This window comes from Marmota marmota, unplaced genomic scaffold (genome assembly GCF_001458135.2).
Source record: "Marmota marmota marmota unplaced genomic scaffold, marMar, whole genome shotgun sequence".
Taxonomy (NCBI): Eukaryota; Metazoa; Chordata; class Mammalia; order Rodentia; family Sciuridae; genus Marmota; species Marmota marmota.
Genome location: NW_026000101.1, coordinates 12,033,210 through 12,051,752, shown reverse-complemented (window position 1 = coordinate 12,051,752; position 18,543 = coordinate 12,033,210). Strand labels below are relative to the sequence as shown.

Sequence of the window (18,543 nt, the reverse complement as noted above, 5' to 3'; positions counted from 1 at the left end):
TGATTTAATACCACTGCCTACTTAGATGTTCAGACCACTATCCTTCCATAAGTACACCCTAAAGAAGCATTATCTAAGTTTAATAGCCACATAACAGTACTAACTTTGAATGAGTTTTGTAAAACTAAAAGCTTTTTGACGGGTAACTTTTATATAAATATATAAACATAAAATATAAATCCCTCCTACCTCAAATGTGCTCATCCAAAAAATATGAAATTAACACGTAGGAGTTTTTATTATTTTTAAATAGTTATCTTAATAGATTCAACTTCATTCTGAAACCTGTCAAGTTCTTTCTGTATTTGGATAATAACTAACCCCCCTAATTTCAAGCATTTAGAAAATTTCAATCTCATCATTATCATCTAAGTATAAAAAGGTTAATATTGAAAGAGCACAATTATTCAAAATGATAATAAGATAGCATTTCTACTCATTTTAGCAATTTTGTTTTGAGGGTAAATGTAGTATAAGAACTAATCAAAACCTGATATTATTATATCAAACTGAACATTTGAACATGTTTGGAAAGGAGATCTGTTATTTGCTGCATTTTTAAACCATGCACTGGAATTTTCTCTGCCTAGTTTAAAAAGAGCCAATTAGGTACAATTCACTATAAACAAGGATGAGAATAAAATTAGAATAAAGACTAGGAAGGAGATGAAAATATAATCACATGATTTTCAAATAACCCAAAGTGTTGGATATTTATGAGAGATTTGAGTCACTTAAGTTGAATCATGTATCACCTGCTTCAGGAACTTGATACTGCAGGGTACAAATATTCTTTCAAAGATTTTCACTTATAATAAAAATCCTTCTAAGACAGAGTACTTATCATCTCCCATACTGGGAACCAAACAGATAAGACAGCAAATCTTAGGAGAATGAGGTTTTTTAATTTGTGACCTGGCAAGTGAAATGGGGTTACCTGTAAGTGTGGAAAATAAGAAGCTGAAATAGTCCACATCAGTTATCAACCAGTCTTTAACTGAATACTTCCATCCAGAAAGTGATGATCTATAATAAACAATGGGAGAACTATTATCAGAAGTTCAATTTTCTTTTCAGGGGACCTAAGGGTCTTAGGGACTGAATTCACAGCCTCCATATGCTCAGCCACTGAGCTAGAAACCACATCAAATCATTTTCCTTTAATAAGACTTATTTAATAGCTTAAAAGAAAACCCATAGTATATAATGTTTTTGGTTTTGTTTTTGTATTGGGTATTGAAGCCAGAGGCACTTTACCCAGTCCTTTTTATTTTGAAACAGGGTCTTGCTAAGTGTCTTACAAAATTGCTGAGGCTGGCTTCAAATTGGTAATCCACCTACCTCAGTCTCCCAGGTAGCTGGAACTACAAGTTTGCATCACTACACCCAACTATAGTGTTTTAATATTTTATGAAAGGGCTCAAGTCCTATAATGTAAAAATTTTAAATTCTAACATTTTTATGTAAAGTTTCATTAAAAAGCACAAATGATTCACACATGTATGGTATAGCAGAAAACTTCCACCACATTCCAAAACTAAACTCCAAAGAGCCAAAATGAAGTTTTGCTTTTTCACCACTAGGTTCTATCACTATGTACTTACTATGACTTTTACTCACTATGACTGTTTATAAAGTCTAACATTCAGCAAATGAGTTATGTTTAATAATCAAGTTCTAGCTTCCTACCTAAGCAAAAGTAAAGACAACTATGTGTTTCTCTCTTTTTTTTTGAGAGAGAGAGAATTTTAATATTCATTTTTCAGTTCTCGGCGGACACAACATGTTTGTTTGTATGTGGTGCTGAGGATCGAACCCGGGCCACACGCATGCCAGGCGAGCACGCTACCACTTGAGCCACATCCCCAGCCCTGTGTTTCTCTTCTTAAAGTCTATTTCACTATAGCGCAGCTAAGGTATTGGCTAAGGACTTAAGGGAATAACTAAATGTAAAGCAGCCTTTCATTAAATGAGGATTACAATTCCTGCTGAGATGAGTTTCCAGTAACTTTCTTCAAGGAAAGGCTAGAATGAGAGCAAACATCAATCACAGAAATAGCAAAAAGGGAAATGATCAGATCCAAAAAACTGAGCTTACAAATTCTGAATGTGATAAAGTTAGGAGTTTCTAAATCACCAATAAGCACTTAATAATTTTTTACCATCATAATAACTGCATCATGTTTATTAATGGTCTTAAATTTGGAGGGTTAAAATTAAAAAAACTTTTTTTGAGTATCATATGCAGGAAACAAGTGAAGATTTATGGAAGGAATATCACAATCTAAAAGGTCATAGAAAGCCACAGTTGCCATATAGAAAGGAGTTCAAAAGAATGGTTAGAAAACATTCTTCTGAACCCAGTAAATATAGGAAGCAACTGTGCCACCCAGTGGCTAAAAGAAGAAAATACATTTAAGTTTTTTAGGGGGAAAATGACAAGTGATTACATCAACACTGTTTTTAAAACTATGATGATCATATACATTGTCCAAGGCAGAACACTTATGAAAAGAGAGAGGAATGCTATTACTAACTATGCAAGAGCAAAAGAGGTAAACTGAAACAGCTGCTGGCAGGCCAGGTTGTATATTCACCCTACTTAAAACCCAAGCCAAATTTTCTTAGTCCAAACAATTTCTTTATTTAACATTTCGAATTACTTTTCCATATTTATGCTTTATATTTCCCCAATCCAGCTGTAAACAAATCAGGGGCAGAAAGGAAAGAACTTGCTATGATCATGGAACAACACAAGGTGGGCATCAGAACAAATATTATCACCATAGTTTAAAAGACAGTGTGATAATAGTTTGTCATTTGTCCCCAAAGAGACACTTAAAATGAATTTGCTGCCATTTAGCCATAGGATGGTACAAGTGATAGCTTTTATAAAAAAAATTTTAATTATTCTTTTAGTTGTAGGTGAACACAATACCTTTATTTATTTATATGTGGTGTTGAGAATTGAACCTAGGGCCTCACACACGCTAAGCGAGTGCTCTACCGCTGAGCCACAACCCCAGCCCGTGATTGTTTTTTTTTTTTTAAACTGGGTTCAAGAGCCTATTAGTTTGTTTTCAAACTACTTCTGAACACCTTAGTGAGCATGCAGTAGAATGATATGCAAAAAAAATAAAATTCTAAGAAAACATAAATGGGTTGGTAAAAAGGTAGGGACAGCAAATCCAAGTATACTTCTCAAGAGAAAATAAACATGAATGATTTCTAGCTGATGGGTTTTTCATACATGAAACACTCAAGTTGTATCCTGCTTTCAATAAACATTTCTGATAGAGACAGGGGGGCATAAGAACTACAAAAATTTGAGTTAACTTTAATCTCATGGCTCAGTTAATGTAACAAAATCAAAATAAGAAATAACTGCCAGAAGCGATGGCACACATCTATAATCTCAGTGACTCAGGGGGGCTGAGGCAGAATGATAAGTTCCAGTCCACCTTTGTCAACTTAGTTGAAACCCTGTCTCAAAATAAAAAATAGAAAGGTCTGGGAATTGAGCTCAGTGGTAAAGCACCCTGAGTTTAATCCCCAGTAACCTCATCCCCACCCCAACAAAAAAAATTTCAGAAATGATTAAAGTTACATTTCACAGAAATTAATTTGACATCAGTACAGGTAGGAGGAGAAAATGAAAAAGTCAAGGATAAAAGGGAATATTCTGAAAGATATAAAGTGACCCAAAATGTCTAAGGAACCAAACATTAGTCTTAAATTCTGACCCTACTTGAAAAGTCATATAATGCCAAGTCTAGGAAAGTTAAAAAACCTTAATTTTATATTTTTTTCAAAAAGAGATTACTCTCAACAGGAATATTACATCTACAGATAAATCTACGAATGGATTCTACAAACCCTAAAAAGCAAAACTCAAGTTTGGTGAAGTTTTAACTACAAAACCAGTCAGCTTTGCATGTATGTATGCCAAAATAGCTCATATATGCTAAACATACACTTTGCCACTGAGCTACACCTCCTACAACCCAATCTGCTTTTATTTTATTTTTTAATATTTTTTAAGTTGTAAATGGACACAAAACCTTTATTTATTTATTTTTATGTGTGCTGAGGATCAAATCCAGTGTTTCACGCATGCTAGGCAAGCGCTCTACCACTGAGCCACAAACCCAGACCCCCCAATCTGCTTTTAATGATTATGAGCCTTATTATCAATATGTACTTTCCCAATACTCATTACAAATCCCCCACCCCCCCAAAAAAAAGTGAATCATATCTGACATTGATAAAAATATTAAATGCAGTTTCCAAAGTAAATTAATTTCAACTATGGTTCAAAAGGTGGGTCTTAACTGGCTGATAAAATTTATACCTAAGGTAGAGAGTGCCCTCCACTGGAAGTTAATAAATACAAAGCCACCTCAGATATAGAAAAATATGGGAAATTTATCAATTTTTAAAATACTTAAAAATGACCAAGTTTAACACATATACAGAGAAGAAATAAACCTTGAACTTTCATATATAAACAACATATTACCAATAACTCTCATCTGCTAGAAGGAAAGGTATAGTCAGTTATGTAGCACACTTTTAGTAACTAGTCAAATATTTGTCCTATATTATATGAAAAGACTGACAAAGTTTATTAAAAGGAGCCACAACTACCAATAAATATTGATGGATATGAATACCAAATTACTCTGTTACAAACATGAAGTGTTTAAGGATTCTTTCAACACTGGCAATTTGAAATTATTACAAAAACTTTTCAGAATAAAATGCCTAGTCACTATAGAAAATGGCATAACAATTCCTCAAAAATCTAAATAAATGAGATGGGGGTATAGTGGCAGAGCACTTGACTAGCATGCATTAATCACTGGATTAATCCCCAGCACCAAAAAATAATAAATAAGAACACAGTATTACCATATGATCCAGCAATTTAATCTCTAGATACATGGCCAAAAATTGAAAGAATGGCCTCAGAAAGATATCTGTATACCACTGTGCATTAAAAACATTACTCTAATTAGCCAAAAGATGGGAAAAAAACAGATTTCTATCAAAAGATGAATGGCAGGGCTGGGGCTGTAGCTCAGTGGTAGTGCACTTGCCTAGCAAGTGTGAGGCACTAGGTTCAATCCTTATCACCACATAAATAAATAAAACAAAGGTACTGTGTCTATCTACAACTAAGAAAAAAAAAATTAAGGATAAACAAAATACAGTAACACACACACTCACACAAACACACACACAAAATACAATATCACTCAGCCTTAAAATGAAATAAAATTTAAGCACAGATCTGTAATCCCAACAACTCTGGAGGCTAAGGCAGAACAATTTCTAAGCCAGCCTCAGCAATTTAGACCCTCCAACAACTTAGCAAGACCCTGTCTCAAAACTAAAAAAATAAACAAAATAAAGGTGGTGGGGAGGAAAGGACATAGCTCAGTGGTAGAGCACCCTTAAGATCAATCTCAAGGACAAGATGCAAAAAAGCCAGTCATAAAAAGAAAAACAATCAATAGTCCCATTAATATGCAGTATCCACAGTGATAAAAATCAAAAAGACAGAATAGTGATTAGGAGGAGTTGGGGGGTGAGGCATGGAAGAAATAGGGAGGAATTGTTTAGTGGGTAGTATTTTAGTTTGAGATGAATAATTCTGTAAAATACCACTATAGCCACAAAATGTTAAAATGGTAAATTTTATGCTATGTATATTTTACTACAAAAAGAGAGACTTTAAGTAATTCCTGATCTGAGTCCACAAGCTTATTTAATTCAGCAGCTAATTAAATTCTGAATTCCCAGAAAGTCTAGGTGACAATTTCCTAACCCCTAAGATTTTATGCAGAGTACTCTCACCTCCATGCTTTTGATTGAATTTCAGCCCTCATTCTAATCTAGCTATATAAATCACGAGACATAAACATGAAGCAGTTTTACAGTAGGCAAATTTTCGTCAGCTAATAAATGTTAAGAGTTGCAATTATATCAAATATCAGTAGTAGCAATATGTGACTTTAAAAGCCTTCTGTATTGTACCAGTTTCCAGTAAGAGGAAGAGGGGAAAAAGATTATACACTTAAAATACAGCTCACTTGAACAAGATACCTCATGTGTAGTATCCCAATAAGCATGGCCGACAAACTTGAACTGAGTCTTCCCATAATACAGCAACGACTTAATCGAGAAAGCAAATCAGTAGGCAGACTGGGTAGAAAATATACAAGCTGAACCAAACGTTTCTGAGACTCTGCAGGGAGAACGACCACGGTGCCTTCTTGTGGATCTAGTGGGGTAGGTAAAAATATTAAATTCAGCTATACGATATATACAAACTGGAGATTAAATTTAGTAAAGCATGTTGATGGCTTTTATTGAATCAGAGGCTGACAAATTACACTGAAGTTCAATCATATCAATCACAAAATTTTTATCATAAATAATGTATCTATGGCTTGTTAAGCTATTTCCTGAAGTAAAACAGTGAACATTATAATCATTTATTCAAAATTTATTTATTTATTGAACACTATAATAATTTCACAATATCTAAGTGTTCTGTTAGAAATAAGAACTTTGATGGGAGTGAAAAGGAAACAGGACTGAGCACAAAGCATAACAATGAAAAACAAGCAATTCAACTAACAGTGAAAATTACAATATCAACCTAATTTAAGGTAAAAGACCTGATTGTCTGCTCCATGTGTGTGTATATATCTATGTACCTATACATATATGTACAATATTTTAAAATATAATCCATGGTCCAGGTATGGTGGCATATGCCTGTAATTCCAGTGACTCAGGAGGACACTAAGGTAGGAAGACTGCAAGCTCAGCAACTTAACAAGATCCAATCTCAAAACAAAAAGGATGTATAGTTCAGCAACTTAACAAGATCTAATCTCAAAACAAAAAGGGCTTAACCCTCATCACCCCCAAAAATTTTTTAGAAGTTATAGAAAAATATTATATAAAACATATAAATATATAACGTAAAATACATTAAAATTATTAACATATGACCCACAAAAGGTAGAAACCATGTACAAGTGGCATATGAGTAAAGGGAATATCATTTAACTGTAAAAAGGAATAAAGTACTGATACTTGTTCTAAGACTGATGAACCTTGAAATATAATACTAAGGGAAAGAAGCTAGACATAAGAGGCCTTGTATTATATAATTCTGCTTATACGAAATGTCCAAAATAGACAATTCCATAAAAATACAAAGTAGATTAGTAGTTTCCAAGGACTGGGGGAGAGAGAATCTTAGGGACAATTACTGAGTACAGAGTATTTTTTTAGGGTGATGAAAATGTTCTAGAATTAAATAGTGGTGACAACTGTACAATCTTTGGAATATATTTAAAAACCACTGAAGTATATATTGTAAACTGGTAGATTTTATCATTCTGTCTCAATAAATTATGTGACTCAATCTCAATAAACAAATACAAACTATATGCACATGTATATGCCCATGTATATACATATGTATATTCATGTATTTTAGTCATATTTTTTGCTTAAAATATTAAACACTTAAGTCAGTTCCAGGGATGAATACTAAAGTAAAAATATAAAGAAGTCATACAATATATTCATTATAAGTAATGAAGGTATTATAGTGCCATTAAAGCTTCAAAGTAATTTCTTAAGTCTCTTATTAGTTTTGAATTTATAAATAGGAGGTAGTTTCAAAGATAATTTAAGAACACAAAAAGCATCGGCAGCCAGGCCCAGTGAGTGGCACATGCCTGTAATCCCAGAGGATCAAGAAGCTGAGGCAGGAGGATCTCAAGTTCAAAGCCAACCTCAGTAAAAGCAAGGCACTAAAAAACCCAGTGAGATCCTGACTCTAAATAAAAATATAAAATAGGGCTGGGGAGATGGCTCAGTAGTCAAGTGCCCCTGAGTTCAATCCCTGGTACCACTCCACACCCTGCCAAAAAAAATATCATCTACAAACATTAATCCTCTATAACAATTCCAACAAACAATAATACTGAAAATAAATTTACTGTTTAGTTTTTAATTTTTAATTTTGGCAATTTGACAACGGCATAACTAAAAAGGCGGCAAAGCTAAAGAGATTCCCTTAAAAATTTGTTTCCTACACTAGGATAAACCAATGAGTACATATGCCACTTAAACTCTTACCATAGATTCGGGGAGCAGTAGTTTGTAAACTTTTTAGTAATTCTTTATTTGCTCGTGCTGCAGCAGTATGAATGATATCAATCAGCTGTGTTGAGAGTTCAGGGTTTCGGGAGCCCAGATGAGAGAGTTGCAATGGTAAACCAGCAAGCCAACGGGATAACACTTTACTACGGTATCTTAGATAGACCAAGGGAAAACACGACAAAGTGTGATCTTCAAAGGCAAGGGAAATAAATTTGAACTAACAAAAAAGGATTATAATTTAAACATGCTACCAAGTGACTAATCATGAACCAATAACACATTTGTTCATTTAAACATTTGAAAGCCTACAAGATGTCCCCATCATTTACCTACGAGAAACGTTTTCCAAGACTTTGCCCACTAAATTATGCAATATGGGATATTATCTAAATTGTAGTTTTACCTTAAGGGACAGAAATACTTAACTCTTTGTAAACTACTTATCTAGTTAATGTTAATTATTATACTCTATTAACAAGCTGATGCATTTGCCCACACACAAAATGGCTTTGAACTTGTGTTATTTTATTATATAGGGCACTTACTTAAAGCTCTAATGTCTTGGTTTAACAGCAAACATTGAGAGCTTAAGTAAGTATGCACTTCATTGTCAGACCTAAATTTATAGCAAAAACCAGACTACAGTCCAACAACTACCTACATATATGGAGATATCCCAAATCAATCAATCAATCAATCCACCTCTCTCTTACTGGCGATTGAACGCAGGGTCTCGCAAGTTAGACAAGTATTCTACCACTGAGCTAAATCCGCAGCCCCCCCCCCTTTAACTTTAAGACAGTGGCTTGCTACAGGCTGGCCTTGAACTTGTGATCTTCCTGCCTCAGTATCCCTAATAGTTGGGATTACAGGAATGAGCCACCACCACATGTGGCAAACCCCAACCACACATCTTCCTGACTAGCTCAAATGATCTTAAATTTACCATATCAAAAGAGTTAATTCCTGCTGGACATAATCATGCACACCTGCAATCCTAGATACTTGAGAGGTTTATACAGGAGGATCACAAGTTGAAGGACAGTCTTGGCAATTTAGGGAGACCATGTCTCAAACTGAAAAATAAGAAGGGCTAAGGGTGGCAGCTCAGTGGCAGAGCACCCCTGGGATGAATGCAAATACTGGGTGTCCAAAAAAAAAAGTTGATTCCTTAGTTCCATTCTTTGTTGTCTATCTCACCTGATAGTATTAAACTAAGCCAGAAACTTGGTCATCTTCTATTGTCCTCCAGTTTATCCCACATGTCCCAATATGTCACTAATGGCTAATGATTCAACCTCCATATTTTCTTTCTTTTTTTTTTTAAATTTATTTTTTTAGTTTTTGGCGGACACAACATCTTTATTTGTATGTGGTGCTGAGGATCAGACCCAGGCCGCACGCATGCCAGGCGAGCGCACTATCGCTTGAGCCACATCCCCAGCCCTAACCTCCATATTTTCTATGGGAAGAAAAAGATTATGGCCGTGTTGTGGCTTGAATATGAAGTGTCCCCCAAAGTTTGTTTGAAGGTGAAATGACTAGACAGAGTGCTATAATCTACTTTGAATAAACTGCCGGATAATTACAGGCAGGTAGGATGTGGGTGGAGAGGGTGGGTCAATGGGGCATGCCCTGGAAGGGTTAGCTTCCCTGTGCCCCCACCCGGTTTCCTGGCCATGATGAGGTGAGCCACTTTCCTCCACTAGACACCTTGGGCCCAGAGCAATGAACTTAGCCAATCATGGAATAAACCTCCAAAACCTCTAAGTTATTTTTGTCAGGTATTTTGGCCACAGCAATGAAAGGCTAATTAAAACAGGCTGCTATAGGTTGTTGCATCTGTTCACTAGCTACAAGTAGAAATACATGCTAAAGAGGCTTTTACTGTTCAGATATGGGTATAAAGTTCACGAGAACTATTAAGCATGCTTTTTTATAAAACTTTCCATCATTTCATAAATGCACTACATAGGATTTTTAAAAAAAAAAAAAGAGAGAGAGACACTTTCTCCAAAGATTTCATCACTCTATCAGCTTACTTAAAATATTTAAACAGACTACAAATAACTCAGCAAGAGAAAAGAGAAATTTTGTTTTGTTTTGAGTACCAGGGATTGAACTCAGGGGTGCTCAATCACTGAGCCACATCCCCAGCCCTACTTTGTATTTTATTTAGAGACAGGGTCTACTGAGTTGCTTAGCGCCTCACTTTTGCTGAGGCTGGCTACAAACTGGCGATCTCCTGCCTAAGCCTCCTGAGGCACTGGGATTACAGGTATGTGCCACTACACCTGGCATAGAAAAAGGAAATTTATATAATAAAATAAAACTTTACCTGAGCCTGTAAGATCTCAATTCTTCCTTCTGATAGATTTTACTGAAAAATTTTAGTAACAAAGTCCGAACTGGAAGGAGAAGGCCCCTTTGTTGATATAATGTATAAACTGCCTTAATGAGAGTCTCTGTAGCCTCTAAAAACAGAAAGAAAATAACTGATATCAATCAAAAATATTTCTTTAATAACCTCCGAAATTCCTCTAAATTCACTTTTACTCTGCCCATACGGCAAAAGCAGGTCTTAGCTACAAACTATTGATAACTATCAAAGTCCTACTGTAATAACAGCGTAACTAAAACCAAAGTCAAACCAACCAAAAGTTACAATATAAATTTTCTTAAGGTACAATAAACCTTGGGATGCCAAAAAAAAGTGAAAGGTGAATTAGATTGGAACCAAACAGAAAAGCCTTGATTCAATTCTGAATGAAAAAAGTTGTTGTAAATCAGTCCAAAAAATGGACAATGTAACTTAACTCCTACACTGAAGAAAGGTAGATGAGGAAATATAGAATGTTCATTCTACATTGATCAAAGGGAAAAACTTTTAATTTTCAGTCAGACTAGAGCCCTTAGAAGATAGGCCCATTGTGAAGCAAATTAAATATGGGCCTATCTTCTAAGGGCTAAATGATTTCAGAGTTCAAGCAGATAGTGCTTTATAAATTCTTAGGCTAGCTACCTTATATGGTCTGAATATAATTAACTACATGGAAAAGTTTGGAAGTCACCATTTCATGGCTAGTCACTAAATACCATAAGAGCTCCTCTCAGATCAAGGCAAAACAGCATCACGTACCTCTGTTTGGTTGTATCTGCATTAACCTCCACGATACTCCAAGCAATCTGTTCAGCTGCTTACTGTTTAGCCTAGAGCCATCTTCAAGGGTCTTTGTCACAAATTTCCTTATCATTTCTATCCAACTGGAATCTTTCTGCAAAGTTGAGGCATTTGCCAGGGAGACCATGATATCAGACAGTGTTAAATTCAGTAAGAGATGATCTACGTTATTGGAGAGAATCGTGCAATGCTTGATGCTAAAAACAAACAAAGACACACACACACATATATCTATAAAGTGTTATGTCTACCATGCCTGCTTCACTTAGCGTACTTGAAACAAAAAAATTCCTTCTAGAATTAATAAAATGTCAAGATGACACAGTGTATAGGCAAGGTTCAGGTCATAGTTCTGTAAATAAACTATTTACTACAGAATCGGGGTTGTTCAGAAAGTCTGAATTACCCTGCATATGGCTCAGTTCATTACTAATGCTGCTGTTTATATAGAAGGCAAACTGTTTCACAATACTGCATGGGAATCCTAAAAAACTTGAAAGATAAGAAGACCTGAAGATTTTTTAAGAAAACATTTATTTGGATGGACATCACAGCAGATCTTGGCTTTACTTCTAACTAATCACCTTACCTAAGAAACACTAGTTTCTCCTGATAATAATTTCCTCCTGTATGAAATATGAAGACTGATTCAGGTAAGCACTGATTTGAAATGAATTAACTTTATAATTCACATACTAAAATCAGTTTACTTATCTTAGCCAAACAAAAATGTTTCTTTCGAAACTTGAAAGAAATTTTTAAATACCTGAATACAATATTTATTGAACAAAATCTGAAATTCAAAACATACTCATTTCAGATTATTACAGTACAGTCCATTTTTTTCATGTTTAGAAAAATGTGGATTTGACTAAAATTATAAATATCTCAAAGTAATCAATTTTAAAGGAAAACAGTAACTCTGGATTAGATTTCAGCAAGGACAATTGTGAAGAACCACACATACATGAAAAGGGAAATAAATTTGGTGTGGCTGAGCATCAAGCAAGGCTAGAAACCACAAATGAGCCTAGAAAGGAAAAAGGGAACCAGTTTACAAAGAACATCAAAATTAATTTTGCAGACAAGGGAGTACCATGGCTAACTTCTTTCAGATGGATGATTTTGCAAATACAAAAGGAAAAACAAGAGTTATAGACTATAAACAAAGAAGCAGCTGTGTGGCTATTGGAGCAATCCAGGCAACAGTAGGCAAGGGCAAGAACTAGGGTCAATACTGGTATGGACTAGGAGAAGGGAAACATTAGAATAAAAATTGTCTGGATATGAGACTTGCTCAAATGTATACACATATGTGAGCTGGGGAGGGTAGAGAAGGGCAGCATCAAAGATTCTAGCACTGGTGACTAAGTTGATAAGAGATGATGAAGAAAAAAGAGCAGAAATCCAGAAATAAATTCTACCTTGTATATACTGAACCTAAACTGTCATAAATCCAGGCAGCATGGCTGACAAACAACTCAATATGGAAGTCTGACACTTGACACTGGAAAGAGAAGTCTGAGCAAAATTTTATAGAAATTATCCACACAACCACTCCCAGCTAGCTGCAAAGGAAACTAGGATGGCTAGTTTTTATTTTATGTAGCTATATGTCCAGCTAAAAACCGGGAATTTTATCATTAAAAGAGAATGCAACCTGGATAAATTTGCAACATTTCCTCCCCCCAGGTAGAGCTTTATAAGATAACACTCTCCTAGATTTATCTCATGCAGCACAATCTATTACTATATCTGGGAGAACTCAATGGGCAACTGCAAATTTCAGAGAGTTCATTCTGCTTCTCCAATAATTTATACAAAAAGTTTAAAGACTACATATACCAACCCACTTTACACTTCTAGAAAAAGAATATAAATTGTCACTTTGAATGAAAATGATGTATCAATGTTCAGTTCACTAACTGCACTGATAGTTGGAGAGGCTGTGCATGTGTGAGGACAGGAAATATACAGGAACTCTGCACCTAAAACTGCTCTAAAAGAATTAAATATTTTTTAAAAAAGGAAAGAAATTCTGATGCATGCTATAACATGAACCCTGAAAACATCAAACACAAAAGAACAAATACTGTAGATTATATTCATGATGTACTAGAATAAGCAAACATACAGAGAAAGTAAGTTGAACCGTACTTATCAGGAGGAGTATGGGCAGTTACTGTTTAGCGAAAACAGAGCTTCAGTTCAGGATGAGTTCAGAAGGTGGTTGCACAATAATGTGAAAGTACTTAATGACACTCAACAGTACACTTGTAGTTACAATGGTTAAATGCTATGTTATATACACTTTCTACCATAAAAATAATTACAACCTTTGTAACTACATTTCAACATGAGGGGAAAATGAAGACAGCAAGCTAAAGAAACTGGGAGTACATAAATATGTATCTTGGCACAAATGTCACTTCATCAGAGTTGCCTTTCCTAGAAGCCTCCAGCCCCCTAAAAAACAAGGACCAGCTCTTTGTTCTATACCTTTTGTTAAGTACTGGGAATTGAATCCAGGGGCACTTCACCACTAAGCCATACCACCAGTCCTTTTATTTTTATTTTAAAATTCTAAGACAGGGTCTGGCTAAGTTGCCCAGGCTGGCCTTATAACTTGCGATCCTCCGACCTCAGCTTCCTGGATCACTGGGATTACAGGCATGTGCCACCATGTCTGACCCCTTTATTATATACTCTTATATTGCCCTAACTCTTCTTTCATTTGATCACAATGGGTCACTGATTCAATAATCAGAGAAAAAAATTCTCCCTCATTAGATTGAATTCCACTGAGAACTGGCACTATTTATCTTTATCACTAAATGTTCAGCACCTACTACAGGAGGTGGCTTACACATATTAAATGTCCAACAAATTTATTGAATGCTAACAGTATACCCTACACTATTAAATCATTTACTTACACTTGAAAGTCTACTTAATTCTAAACATCCTAAGCATTATTTAAACTCATTTTTTTGAAACCCCTTACCAGAAAAAAACAAACACACATAAAATTTTACATCATGATATCAGGAGTTCAAAGACTTTCTAAACCTTGGATAGACTGTGAATTAAAGTTCTGTTCTAATAAGAAAATTGTGTGTGGAGGGAAAAACCTAACATCTTCCTCAAAAAAAGGTCTCTCTGATTCGAGCAACTCCATAAATTAGTCTTCCTAAAACAGTTTTGACCAACCAAAAGTCCTCAATGACAAAAGAATCAAGGCTAAAAGTAAGATGAACTCCAGGAAAAAGAAGTTATTTCCAGTATCAAGGTCAGTGAAGAATAGAAACCAGATCTGACCCAGCCAGGTCCATATTCTCCAGTTTTTTTTTTTGTTTTGTTTTTTTAATATGGTCTCCTTACATTGTCTCTAGTCCCTTACACAGTCTACTAGATGAAATCACATCCATATTCAGATCCACTTCAAACACTACCCTCCATATAGCTTTTGTCTATTTATCCTGACAAAAACTTATCATCTGTCTCCCAACAAATTCACAGTTAATTAATGGTACAGTTATAAGTATACTTATATAAAGCCTTATGTTATCTATATTAATTCACTTTAAAAAAGTATTTGGACAAAATACCTTTATTTTATTTATTTATTTTTATGTGGTGCTGAGGATCAAACCTAGGGTCTTGCACATGCAAGATGAGTGCTCTACCGCTGAGCCACAACCTCAGCCCCATATTAATTCACTTCTACCAATTATGGAGCTACTACTTCTCAGCTTCCAACTCACCCTCCAAACTCCACTTTGTGATCCTGGGGCTGGGACTATGTGAGCCACAGTTTTCCTTTATGTGGCTTCTTCTAACAATAAAGAGATGGTAGAAAGAGACTTGAAAGCTGTAGGAGGAAGACAGGGTATTTTTCTTTCCTATCCCTGTTTTTGCTTCCTATTGCTGTCTGCATCAACTAGCACCTCTTCTACAGGAATGTTCACAATTCATTCTAGAAGCCACAGTGATTCCAGCTTGTTCAATAAAGGGTCTCTTTGATCCTAACTCTACACAACTAGCATCACCATGCCTGTAGGAAAATACCAACAGAACCAAGCTAGAACCCCCTTTGCAGAGTTGTGGGTTCCTGCTCTATACAGTCTTCTCTGAGGCCAAGACATGAACACCAGCTGAGCAGCAACCGCTTCTCAGGTCAGTCCTGGCTCCCTTCCTCTAAGCTTTTTCCTTTCTTTTCTTTTTTCTCAGTTCTAGAGATATGAGTTGCTATTTCCATAATATATTACTATTCCCTTGTTGTCTTCTCAGTTTTTTAAAACGTAATTAATAATTCTTTATATTAAATTCTGTTAAAACTCATTGGTGTGGTTTTTATCTCCTGAATGGATCCAGACACACTTGCTTACAATTCAGAATCAAATCACTTAGGAAAGAAAGGAATACAACTTAAAATATTTTATTATCAAAATACTTTATTTACAATAAGTGACCAAAATAAATAGTGAATGAATGAAAAGCTCATTCATCTATAGAACAGCCTTATTTCTTCCAGCACAGTCCCTGAACCCTGCTCAGAGAGTCTCTGTGGGGCTGGGGATATAATTCAGTGGAAGAGTACTTTGCCTAGCATACACAAAGCTCTGTGTTCAATCCACTGACCCATCCTCCACCCCCCCCCCCAAAAAAAGAGAGAAAGAAAGAAAGCAAACAGCACACAGCCTCAAAGCTTCTCCAGTTAGTTTCTTCCCTTTTGTATATTAAAGATCCTAAAGACTGTTTTGACAGGCTTTTTAAGATCCCCTTTGAATGTTCACTCATTTGAAGCAACTATAATTTTAGTGTTTCGCTTGTACCTGCTTGTCAAGTTTTATTATATAACGTGTTCTCACATTTATCTGCTCTCACTTGCAGTACACATTTTAAATGCTTTCCAAGCTGACTTTTTAAACTCCATCTTCTAATTTATTGTCCCTTTTCCCCCTTTCTTTTCCAATTCCTTCCTTCAGGACATTGATCCTACTTTTACTACCAGTTTCCTCAAGTAAAAATGAGAGCATACCTAAGATGACTTTCCAAAGTTCTCTAGACAGAGAATCAATAATTACATGGTGCCCCTCAAAATAAACCACCCATGTTGGCAATTTTTAATTAATGCACATTTATGTACTTTAATACATTCACATAGCACAACTGTACAGACTTTTAAAAATTCAAAAAGAAAATTACTAAGGTTTGTTCAAAAGAGCCATACTATGGCTACTTCTATTTTCACAAAATCTAAATATCTCATGATGTAGAAATTGCCAGACTATGATTAATTACATTTTAATAATTCCAGGTTTAACAGCTTTTTAAATTTATACAGTGGAAAATAATCACAATACCTTTTATTTGTCTCTTTCCTTCTGTGCTTGGTTATTTCTTTTAAGGCATACGGAAAATGACTCATAAAATGGTGTTTGAAGTCAATAAGGTAATTCTTTCGAAGCCAGAACTCCTGTTGAAATAAAGATTAAGATTAGCTATCTATGAGAAATAAATGTACAATAATCAATAAAACTTTAAGAAAAAATGATAATTTGTCAATATTCAGCTATAGATGGTCCATTATGATACACCTTCTGCCAGTGATATAAGATGCAAATAAAATTTTAAAATCAGAATGAACTATTAAGGTATCCAATTTTCATCCACAGATCCTTTTGGTACCTGATAATTATTTCCTTGAATTTATCTGCTACTTAAGAAAAAAAAAGGAAAAGTAAATGAGATTGGAAAATATTATGAATTTGAACCATTAATGGAATATTTATAAAATACACAAAACAAACTCTTCTACTTAGCATTCTATCTATACCATAACTCCAAACCACGGTGATTCCACTGTTTCTCATTAAAGGTATCCAAAACTTAAAGCAATGCATGTCTCTAAAATGCTTTAGCAATAATGGTGAATTTGTCATTCCCTCCTACTTAAAACACTTAAAAATTCCAGATGAACATTCTTATTTCTTCTGATACAGAGTAACCAATCATCCCATTTTGCCAGACACTTAGCAGTTTCCTAGGATATAGGATTTCAGGTACTAATGCGGCTAGCTATAGCTCAGGTGCTCCTGCTTAGTATACTGGGTTCTTCTCTTCTTCCTGACCTCTAATTGTTTGGATGTACCCAGTTACCAGTCCTTAGATGTTTCTTCCCAAGCTCCAGATTCTATTTACAGGTGTACACTTGAAATCTCTTGGACTTTTACTATTAATCATTAGATGATGGCTGCTAGAAGAGATGGTGACCATAAAGGAGTTCATTAGTGTTCTAGTTTTATAAATTTGATGCTGCAGTCTGGCTGGGCACAATTCAGGAGCCACTTGTCAAAAGAAACGAACTTTATTTTTAGAACCACAAACGCCAAACAAAACTGCTCCTCAGGAAAAACCTTCAGAGCCCAACTGCCACCACCGGCTTCCCACAAGCCTCTCAACCTCCCCCACTCCTCCTGCTCTTGAAGCCAATTGGCTGGGTCGCGTGGGCGCAGCCAAAAAAAGTCCCCCAATGAGCAGCTCCATAGTCTGAAAGGGCGGGGAAACAGCCCAATGAGCATCACCGCAGAGGAGCCAATCAGCTAGAAGTTGCTGGGGCCGCTGTGGCTCTCAACAATTTGACACTTAAAATTAAAGGAACAGGGCTGGGGTTGTGGCTCTGTAGCAGAGCACTTGCCTAGCACGTGTGAGGCAATGGATTCGATCCTCAGCACCACATATAAAAATAAATAAATAAAAGTTATTTAAAAATCCAAACTCCTTAACAGGAACCAGAGTCCCACATGATCTGGCCACTGTCACTCTTCTTCTCCCTCATCTTCCACTTCTACCAGTACCTCACTTGCACTTGGCCTTCTAGTCATTCTTCAAATATGCCAAACTTGTTTACACCTAGGAACTAGTACACCTAGGAACACTTCCCTATACCAAGAATGTTCTTTTTCCTGCATATTTATTCATAAGTCTTGTTCCTTTGCTTCATTCAGTTACTTTTTAATGTCTTAACCTCAGAGAGCATTTCCTGACAACTTATCATTCTGTTCTAGTTCCCACTCCTATGTCCAGCACATGCCTTCTTTATACCTGACTTCATTTTAAATTTTATTTCCAGCATTAATATTATATACTTGTTCACCTTTTATCAACTA

General features: G+C 35.4%; 1 protein-coding gene across 1 annotated transcript in view; it reads right to left on the bottom strand.

Annotated features, from left to right (window-relative positions):
• Tex10 (testis expressed 10) overlaps positions 1-18,543 on the bottom strand; it is a 46,059-nt gene that overhangs the window by 17,096 nt on the left and 10,420 nt on the right. The window contains exons 5-10 of the mRNA XM_015492254.2: positions 16,738-16,850; positions 11,330-11,568; positions 10,529-10,664; positions 8,167-8,342; positions 6,109-6,286; positions 938-1,026 (exon numbers count right to left, since the gene is read on the bottom strand). Coding sequence (XP_015347740.1) covers positions 938-1,026; positions 6,109-6,286; positions 8,167-8,342; positions 10,529-10,664; positions 11,330-11,568; positions 16,738-16,850 — 931 coding nt within the window. The remainder of the gene's footprint in view (positions 1-937; positions 1,027-6,108; positions 6,287-8,166; positions 8,343-10,528; positions 10,665-11,329; positions 11,569-16,737; positions 16,851-18,543) is intronic.